Raw genomic sequence first — 10,050 nt, forward strand, 5'->3', positions numbered from 1 at the left:
TGCCAACATTTAGCTTTCGCACAGTAATTATTGATACTTTACCAAAGTCTGGCAAATGACTAAATGATCGCTTTGTTTTAGCTTCAGAGGCGTCACAACTGGATTTTGCCATTTCGCGCGTCTCCCGGGGTCGTCGCGTTTGAACGACATCTGCACTGCGCGGGTGTCTGTGCTTGGGTGTGTTTGCGTGCGCGAGCGCGTGGGAGCGCCGAATTAGCTGCTTCCAGCGTGAAGTTCCGTAGCCGCTTTTCCACAGTGTGGGAAAGGAGCGCTGTGTAAACACACACAGAGCCTTCATCACCTCTGCTCACGGGCCACTGCTCTCATTACTGTGTGGTTTCCGTTGGAAAGGATTCTTCCCGGTACAGAGGTTGTGCGCTCGCACCGGGGGCCACGATCCCGGCCTCCCCGGGACGGCCAAAGACGTTACGACGGGAACCGTGTTCCTGTGTTTTATACTTGTGGATGATGAATAGGATTCTGCGCTCTATTATTTTTTATTTGATTAATAACAGCACCGGGTCACATCAACATAGAGGATTAACACGGTACGGCGAGAAACTGCAAAAACATCAGCATACTTCAGACAAGGGCTAATGACTACTGCATTGTGAAGGTGTGGTCAAGTAGCATGGTTTAAGGGGGCCTCACTCCAAACGGGAGTCCAGACATCCCAGAATTCGGCTGAATTATCACACACGTTTGTTTTTCTGGCAAGAAAAGTTAAGTGTTTTCTTTGCCATTTGTTTTAGTGTCATGCATTGTTTACAGAGGGAACTTATAGTTTAAACCGTAGTTATAAAATACATTTTCGTGCCTGGTATGGAGGAGAAATCAGCCTGTGCTGCATCTTAAATAATAGTCACAATATTCTGGGCTGAAGAGAACTGGGCTGAACCCGGGAAATGTGGACCCCCTCCCCGCCCCACACCTGGGGTTAATAAACCCTAACCAAAACTGAACAAAAAAAAAAAAACTGATTTACTCCTGTGACTGAGGGGGAAAAAAAAAAAAGAAATTTGTTTCTAAATGCACTTCATGGTAGCGCTGGTTAAGAAACTCGCCCCTTAAACGGTATCTGAACCGAAACGTTTCGGAAAATCCTGGCACTCGGACGAAAATGTTGTAATTGCGGGGGGGTTGCCACTTGTTTTAAAATTTTTTTGTAAACGTATTGAATGATGATGATACTATAATAATAATCATAATAATAATAATAACAATAAATTATCTATGTAGGGTAACTGAGTTTTTTACTCTAATGTTTTATTTAGGGGGTGCGGTGGCGCAGTGGGTTGGACCGGGTCCTGCTCTCTAGTGGGTCTGGGGTTCGAGTCCCGCTTGTGGTGCCTTGTGACGGACCGTAGGATCCGCGACCCTGTATGGGACAAGCGGCTCAGAAAATGTGTGTGTGTATTGTTATTATTTATAGTTACTGTAATTGTTATTAAGAACATGTGCGCCTCGTCTCGCGAGCGGTGTCCGGGCGCTTTCATTTTTAACGCGGTTGTGGAACTTGTCGCTCCGTTGCCATGGCACCGCGGTGTCGCGTTGCCGCGAGGCGAGCCGCCCGATACAGTGTAACAGAATGTAACGGATGGCGGCGGAACGTGCGCGGGGCAGGGTCGCTCACACACACACACACACACACACACACACACACACACACACACACACACACACACACACACACACACACACACACACACACAGACACGCACGCACGCACGCACGCTCTCCGGGGTGTTTCTCGGACAGTTTCGCAGGGGCTGGAAAAGTCGAGAGATGCCCAGGGCTGCTTGACAGAGTTACTCCGCTGATACTCTCGTGTTACCCTGAACTTACTCTGTCTGTTCTCTGGCTGCGCGCGCTTCCCGAAGAAGACGTCGGAGCTCTTTTGAAGTGTACATTTTGGAAGACCGGCATGTTTTCCTAGATGCTTTTAATGCCTCGGTTCGGTGGATTTGTAAGCCGACACTTCTGCACGAGCTGAACAAGTTGTGTGGCTCGAGCGCATCTCTCGCCCCCTGCGAAGGGTTCGCTTGCAGCCCCCCTCCCCACCCACCACCAGCAGCACCACCGCCGCCCCACACGATGACTCTGAACACCGAGAGAGACGCCAAGGAGACGCTGCGGCGGAGGGCGAGCACCCCGATCCCGTCGAGGACCCGCGATCCCGGGTGCGAGTCCGGCCCGCGCGCGCTCGGACACCCCGCGCTCGGACACTCGGCCTCCTACCAGCCCGGAGACCCCACGGTGCGCAGCCGCGCGCACTGGTCCTCCGACTCGGAGGACTCGGACAGCTCCGGGTCCGAGTGCCTCTACCGGGTGGTCCTGCTGGGGGACCACGGCGTGGGCAAGTCCAGCCTGGCCGGTATATTCGCGGGGATCGTCGGGGAAAAGGACGCGAACGACCACCTGGGAGGTACCGCAGCTCCCTTCTGTACAGTTACTGTATTGTTCAAATATGAGGATCAGATATCATCTATTCTATGCTGCCACTTACTTTCAACTTTGTCTCCAGTTCCTGTGGGTCCGACAGTAAATGACACGTTATTGTACAGATCGGGGCATCAGAAACACAATAAATTCTACTCAAACAGTTACAGTCTCATACAACCTAGTCTCATAATTGACATTGTATTGTAATGGCAATGAAGCGAGTGGGGGGGTCCCAAATATTTCTTTATAACTCCCCTGTCCCTTATTTCTGATACTTTTCACCCCCCTCCCCCGCATATTTGCCGGCCTCTGCATTCACTGCTGTTGCTAATACAATATTTTGGTGCCCAATACCTGACAAACTGTTGCTCTGCCTATTAAAAGTGCAATACTTATTATGACCCTATGTGATGAGGCATCAGTTTTTGCCCAGTCTGTGCGTCCGCAAAAGAGTAACAAGGTTTAGGTCATAGTGCAGTTATTTCTCACCCTCCGTTTATTTACAGTTCCACTGACTACTTACAGGTGTTTATTTCAGTTTACCGGTTTAGTTAACCACAAGAGCACGGTAACGTGAAGATGCGTTCGGTTCCGCCGGGGTTATTTTTGTCACGTTGGGCCAAGTGTGACGGCTGTTCCCCGGAGCCCCCCAGATGCGCTGCGCTCAGCCGTCGGCCGAGTGACCGCAGAGCTGCCGGGATGTTCCCGTCAAGGCCGCGCTTTGTGCTCCTCGGGAACGGGCCGGCACATTTTGCACGAGGCGAGCAACACGCCTGAATACCTGTTGTGTTGTTTGTCCTTCTCCTTTCGTTGGGGGAAGGGGGTGGTCTGGGTTCGGGATTCGGTCTTTCCAGATCGCCAGCGCTTTCTGGTTGAGGTTCCGTTAAAGGGCCTGGAGGCACCGTGACCATTTTTCTGCTCCTTGTACGACCCCTGCGAGAGAACAAGCAGTTCTGACTGAGAGCGGGTGTTGAGAGACTTGTCAGCTGTCACGCGACTCGCGCCGAGAGGATGCGGAGCGAACGTCACGCACAGCCCGACTGCTCGCGCCGCTGCGTTTCCGTGCGTCAGCAGATAAGTCCATCAAACCAAACTTCTAGAAGTTTCTCATTTTTGATGTGGACGCATGAGAACTCGCTGCGGGAACAGGGTGTGACGGGAGTGCGTAGCTCAGCCGCTGGCGGGCCTTGGGATATGGGCAGGTTTTTATTCCATCCAGGCTTAGCTAGTCCAGATAATAAATAATAATGAAGCTTCTTTAGATGCATTGCGACACACACACACACCGCACATAGTTTTGCGCAGAATATATTTTCCAGAACGAGAAACAGTGAGTCGAACAGGACAGTTGTGTCCCTGTATGATGTAACATCTCCTACTAGACAAACACATCAGATGTTGACATCCAGCCCTTGTGTCCATTTAGGAATAAATCTGGTTTTACCGCTGTGTTTACCGGTTATCGACTCATCACCCTGGTTACTGTGACCTAGGAGGGTAACGGAGCCCTTAATCATTCGCGAGGCGCTACACGCTGGAAGGCGTCCAGATATGAAGAAGACCAGGCTGTGAAGTTTGTGATGCCAGTGCTGCACGGGGCGGGGGGGGGGTGCTAAGGTGTCAGGTCTCGTCACTCCGCTGTCCAGGAATTGTACTCTCTGTTGTACCCTAGAGTGGGGCACTTACCTAAAGAGTGTCCTGCCAGGTAAATGGCTGAGTGTCAGAACCAGAAAGGTGCGTGTGCCACTTAGGATGTGAGTTTTAGCTAAAATAATCGTCATATTTAACAACGGTAAACTATTTGGGGTTTTAAGGGGCTCTCCGTCGTTCGGGATTAAGTCTGTGAAAATCAGGTCAGTTGGGTGGTGTTACATTGAACGAAAGACCGGCGATTCTATCAGATAGGCATGATGGGAGGTTAAGGGGTTGGGATGTGGGGATGGGCAGGGCTGGGGGCAAGAGGCGGGGAGGCCACACACCTCGTACCCCCTCCTCACGGACACACGCTGGCTGACCTTGTTTTGCGGTTAGTGAGCGGCACAGTGACCGGTCCCTATCGAACCGACTGCACGTGGAGCTGCCCGTTTAGTCTGCGGAAGGTTGTGTGCGGCAGTAGTGTTCACGCAGAGACTGTGGTGTGTGCGGCTTAGAGGTGAGGTCCCCATCCAGCTGGGTGAATTTTACGGTTTCTGTTCAGCGCTAGTACCCTGATCGAGGCTATAACAGCACGAGCGGGAAGTCCTTCCCGGGGCCTGGTCATTACAGGGCAGATGCCTTAACCGCTACACCACCTGCTGTCTCCTTTGTTGGAGTGTTTTACCCTAATTACTGTGATGGGACAGCACAGCGGAAAAATAAAGGAAGTTTGAAAAGTGTCTTTCAGCCTGAAAATTATCTGCAAAATACAGGGCTGCCCCCTCCCCCCACTCCCCCCACAGGCGGAAGGCGGCATGGTGTGCGCGTGGGCGTCGGTGCGAGGGAGTCGGCCGCCAGGGTGACGGCAACGGTGCAGCAACCCAACAGCTGGCAGCCCTCCCCCGGGAGACGAAGACCGCACCGAGGGGGGTCCACGACCCTGGAGCAGGAAGCGGCGTGACCCCGTTCCTCCCGTTTATTGAGCCCGGGGGAGAGTGAACCCACCTCTGATTCACAGCTTTTCTCCGCCTGTCGTTGCCAACCGTTTTCTGGCACAGGGTCGCAGTGGTCTGGAGTCCATCCTGGAAGCATGGGGCGTGAGGGGTACACTGCGGGACGCACTTCTTACTGTGCCATTGCTTATAAAGACATATGTTCGTGTTGTGTGAACACCCCTTTTAACGTGCGCTCGTGTTCGAGGCACAGGTTTCCGAAGTTATTGTTCCGAACACAAAGATGTCGGTTCGGTAGGTTTCCGTGGCGACGGAACAGCAGCTTCCCGCTTTCACGGCGGCGCAACTGGAAAAACGGGACATATTTTGGATGCGATTGCGCTGGTTTATGTGTGAACGCGTTACTTTAGGGTCGGGGTACTCGGAATACTTACACTTTGATCTGTCGTGAGTGGATTAAAAAAAAACACCGACTGTTTGAGTAAACGAGGTATGGTAAAATTCTGGTAGGGTAATTCTTGTTCGACACTAAATAAGGAGCCGTGATTCAGACTGGGCTGAAATAGATTGAATAGCTTTTATAGGAGGATAATGAATGGCAATAAAAGCATCACGTTCTCTCTGTCACACACACACACACACACGCACACACACACGCACGCACTCAAAGCCAAGACACACACGTGCAGGCCGTGACCTTGTACGTGTTGTGCTGCAGCGAGGCGGTAAAGGCCAACGCAGAGGTTGGCTCATCCGATACGCTGCCATCCAAGGCAAACAATCCATTTCTGCTCATAAATCCCTCATTATTTAATTTCTTTTTTCCAAAAAAAAAGATGGAGGGATGATTGACTTGGCGACAGGAAATACCCGACCCCGCGCGCTACCGGACTTCCCGTAGCTTCGGCCTCAGCAGGGACGATCTCTGTCGTTTCAGAGGACACGTACGAGAGGACTCTGACGGTGGACGGCGAGGAGACCACGCTCATCGTCATGGACACGTGGGAGACGGAGAAACAGGTACTGCGTCGGACCGCCGTGCTCGCACCTTCGGGACCGTGTCAGGTTGGACGGGGTGTTTTTAGGAGACTAAGGAAACGAAAACACCCGGAGAGTGTGCGTCTCGCAGGGCCGACGTCACCGTCGCCTGCGGAACACGGCATTTGCGGCGTCCCACACTGGGGCTGCCCTCGCGGAAACAGCGACTGACCACGTGCGGTCGTGACTTGGTTTGCCCGGTTCGACGTTTAGCGCCTAAGCGAAGATCCTGTGGAAAACGAGTCGCCGCATCTCCCCGTTGTTCTATAGAGAGACGCAAGAGCTGTTTACGTGTCAAGGCCAGGTGTTCGAATAGGCTTCCTATTCCAGTTGGGGGACCCTTGGCTTGGGGCCCCTCTGGGGGACGACGAGGTGCAGGGACGCAGGAGCCGATGTGAACCACGAGCGAGTCTTCAGCCTGAGTGAACGTGTGTGTGTGAGAGAGAGAGAGAGAGAGAGAGAGAGAGTGCTGTCCTTCTCACCGCGTTGTGGAAAAATGTGTGTGCGTGTCAGTCGCCCGTGGCGAAAATCCATGGTCCGCAGCCGAAGTGGAGCGAAAGACCGACCGTGTTTTCACTGTGCCCGCGCACCGAGGGTACACCGCTCGCCGCGAGGGCTCATTATGCCAGTATTGATTAGACTGAGGGCCAGACTGCGAAGGCCATGTTCGCGTTGTCGGTCGACAAGGACGTCACGTTGCGGTGTGGCGCTCCGCCGGGACACTGGACACCAGAGGGGATGTCGGGTTATTGAACGTGGCAGTCAGCCGGTAGCCTAGTGGTTAAGGACACCGACCTGCAACCTAACCGAAAGGTTGTGGTTTTCATTGCCAGAGGGTACCCTAACCAGAGCCGCAACCAAAACGCTTACCCTAATTCATACCTTAACCCCAAAATTTACCCTAATTCATACCTTAACCCCAACATTTACCCTAATTCATACCTTAACCTCAACATTTACCCTAATTCATACCGTAACCCCAAAATTTACCCTGATTCATACCTTAACCTCAACATTTACCCTAATTCATACCTTAACCCCAACACTTACCCTAATACTTACTTTAACCCCAACATTTACTCTAATTCATACCTTAACCCCAACACTTACCCTAATACTTACTTTAACCCTAACACTTACCCTAACCAAACCCTACCTCCCTTCAGTAAGCGTGTTAAGTACACCGACTCGTCACGCTGGCCAGGGGAGCGAACCCGACTGCTTCTCTTACCCTCTTGAGCCGAGAAACCGCAGCAAAGAGCACGTGTACCGCCCTTCCTCGCTGTTTAGGTCTCGAGTCCGGTGTTTCCCAGAAGATGAGGGAGGAACGTTGTGCTTCTTTGCAGGATGAGCTGGTCAACAGTCTGCGCTGAGCAGGACTTCAAGGAGATGATGCACTTTTGAGTGATTTTGAATTTTTAATTGTTTTTCTCTACCGGTTATATGTGAAGCAAAAAGTCTTAAGAAGCACAGCGAAGTGTTTGACGGAACCGATCTTGTGTTATTAACCCTTGTGCTGCCGTGACTTAGAGGTAAAAGCGACTTTGTATTTGAGAACAAAGCCGGTTATGAACAAACTTTTGGCCCCAGTTGAGTTCAGAAAGTGAGAGTGAGTATTTTCAGTGTGTAAAACAGCAAACGGAGTATTGTACCCTTTTAACACCGTGTGGCCGCGTGTCTCGCTCTGCCAGGAGGAAGACGAGAAGTGGGTGCAGGACTACTGCATGCAGGTGGGCAACGCCTACGTTATCGTTTACTCCATCACGGACCGCTCCAGCTTCGAGAGCGCCTCCGAGTTGCGCATCCAGCTGCGCCGCATGCGGCAGGCTGAGAACATTCCCATCATCCTTGTGGGCAACAAGAGTGACCTGGTCCGGTGCCGGGAGGTGGCCGTGGAAGGTGAGGTGTCCCGCAGTGTGAAATCACGGTGTGCTTATGCAATTATGAGATGCTTGTCTCCAAAGTGACGTACAACTCAGAAGGTGCGTCAGTAACAGACAAAGAGCTTTAGACATAGATATAGGATTATGGACACACAACTTGTGTGTGGGACACCACCATGTTGCTGGTTCACATCCCTCCAGTAGCTCCTATAGAAGTGACATTCGGATAGCAAATACATAGATAATCGTAGCAGATGGTGTCGGACTCATCTATGGAGATGTCAGGAGATCAGGAGAGAAGTGGCTCTCAAAGAGACGGTTTGAGACCCTCCTTGAATGTGGGAGGGATTCAGCAGCTCTGAAGCACAGTGGGAGCTCTTTCTGGAGAACTAGTGCAGAAAGGGTCTTGATGTTCCCTATAAGACCGACCGTTTGTGCCATTAGACAGAAGAAGTGAAAGGTCACGTAGGGCGACGCTGACGTTTGGTGGTGTTGCGCTGCCTGCTGCAGAGGGCCGGGCCTGCGCCGTGGTCTTCGACTGCAAGTTCATCGAGACGTCCGCCTCGCTGCACCACAACGTCCACGAGCTGTTCGAGGGCATCGTGCGGCAGATCCGCCTGCGGCGCGACAGCAAGGAGACCAACGAGCGGCGGCGCTCCATCTACAAGCGCAAGGAGAGCATCACCAAGAAGGCGCGCCGCTTCCTGGACCGCCTCGTGGCCCGGAACAACAAGAAGATGGCACTCAAGGTGCGCTCCAAGTCCTGCCACGACCTCTCTGTGCTTTAACTCCTTGCCCCCCCCCCCCGACCCCCAAAGCCACATCTGCCTCGAGCCCTGAGCCGCTTCCTTCCGTTTTGACGAACTTATGTAAAAATGGATGACGTGCCGTCCGAGGCAAAGTAAACACAGCGAATGGAAACTGCTTTCGTTTTCCAGTTTGTCCGGTTTATTTCTATTAACTAGACATTTTTGTAAAAGCAAGTAGAATATTTGTTTTGCTTTTTCTAAAACCGGACCGCCTGAAGAATTTTTTTTTTTTTGTTTTAACTCCCACTTTTGGAAGCGGTTTGGAATTTCGGCCGATTCATCAAGTGAAACGTATGAGGCTGATAAAGCGCGGCGTTTTTGGAATTTGCACCCAGGACCTTCGGGCACCGCGAGGATCACAAATACGAAATGATTTTGGCAGCAAGTGGGACAAATCAACCATTCGTCCAGCCCTCTCCAGGTTGGTCGGTGGAAATAATCTTTGAAACACCTGCCCCCCATGTCTCTTGGCTCCGTTATTTATTTGCACCAGTTCTTGCTGAAGCCGTGAGAAGATCCGTGAAGGGAATAAATGGATTTAAGCGCTCGTCAACAAAAACAAGTCCTAAACACACTTCTGTGCTTTCAGACACACTTTGGGAACAACTCACTGATGGACAACTCGCTCCCTGTGTTCATGTGCGTTTCTTCCAGGTGCTCTGGTTTCCTCCCACAGTCCAAAGAAGTGTTTTGGGTGAACTGGTGACAGTAAATTGCCCTTAGTGTGTTGTGTGTGAATGAGTGCGTGACTGTCACGTGATGGACTGGTGTCGTGTCCTGTCCTGTCCTATCCCGTCCTGTCCATCCTGTACCCCGGCTCACGCCCCGTGTTTCCAGGATAAGCTCTGGACCTCCGCGGCCCTGCAGTGGACAAGCAGCTAATGATAATGGGTGGATCTGGTCACGGATGGTCACAGGCGGTCTTGGAAACTCACAGTCATGCCAGCTCATCTGAGAAAGGGCTCTTGTGTCTCCAGACTGTGCTCTTCACAGTTTCTTGTGAGTTTCTACCAAAGAAGGGAAGGACCCACGGATGAACTTCACCCCGAGAACTCAGGTTTGACCGGCTGGGCATGGCAGTCGATCGGGATCTTTGGGCGATATTTTGACCTCGAAAAAGAACCCCCTTTCCAGGACGGGGAACTTGTTCCTGCACTCAACATGCCATTTTTTTCCTGGAATCTAGTGGCTCTTCTTGTTTTTTTGGACAGGACGCAACAGATAGATTTTTTGTTTCTTCCGCCCTTTGTTCTCCGCTCCAACCCTGTAGCAAATTCTCTGACCGCTTCT

The 10,050-nt window shown here is 51.8% G+C and overlaps 1 protein-coding gene across 1 annotated transcript; it reads left to right on the forward strand.

The window, feature by feature from the left end:
- The first annotated feature begins 1,676 nt into the window (after positions 1-1,676).
- Positions 1,677-9,448, forward strand: rem1 (RAS (RAD and GEM)-like GTP-binding 1). The gene is made up of 4 exons (XM_029248880.1): positions 1,677-2,425; positions 5,968-6,050; positions 7,760-7,967; positions 8,462-9,448. Exons 1-4 carry the CDS (start codon positions 2,095-2,097, stop codon positions 8,737-8,739), a joined length of 900 nt encoding a protein of 299 aa, XP_029104713.1. The 5' UTR covers positions 1,677-2,094; the 3' UTR covers positions 8,740-9,448.
- The last annotated feature ends 602 nt before the right edge of the window (positions 9,449-10,050 follow it).

Source organism: Scleropages formosus, chromosome 24, assembly GCF_900964775.1.
Source record: "Scleropages formosus chromosome 24, fSclFor1.1, whole genome shotgun sequence".
Lineage (NCBI taxonomy): Eukaryota > Metazoa > Chordata > Actinopteri > Osteoglossiformes > Osteoglossidae > Scleropages > Scleropages formosus.

What these genes read in the sequence shown, in the direction of transcription:
- rem1 (XM_029248880.1), top strand. Translation starts at nt 2,095, where the DNA reads ATGACTCTGAACACCGAGAGAGACGCCAAGGAGACGCTGCGGCGGAGG. An exon ending in CGTGGGAGACGGAGAAACAG is followed by an intron (nt 6,051 to 7,759) that starts GTACTGCGTCGG and finishes TCGCTCTGCCAG; the next exon opens with GAGGAAGACGAGAAGTGGGT. An exon ending in CCGGGAGGTGGCCGTGGAAG is followed by an intron (nt 7,968 to 8,461) that starts GTGAGGTGTCCC and finishes TGCCTGCTGCAG; the next exon opens with AGGGCCGGGCCTGCGCCGTG.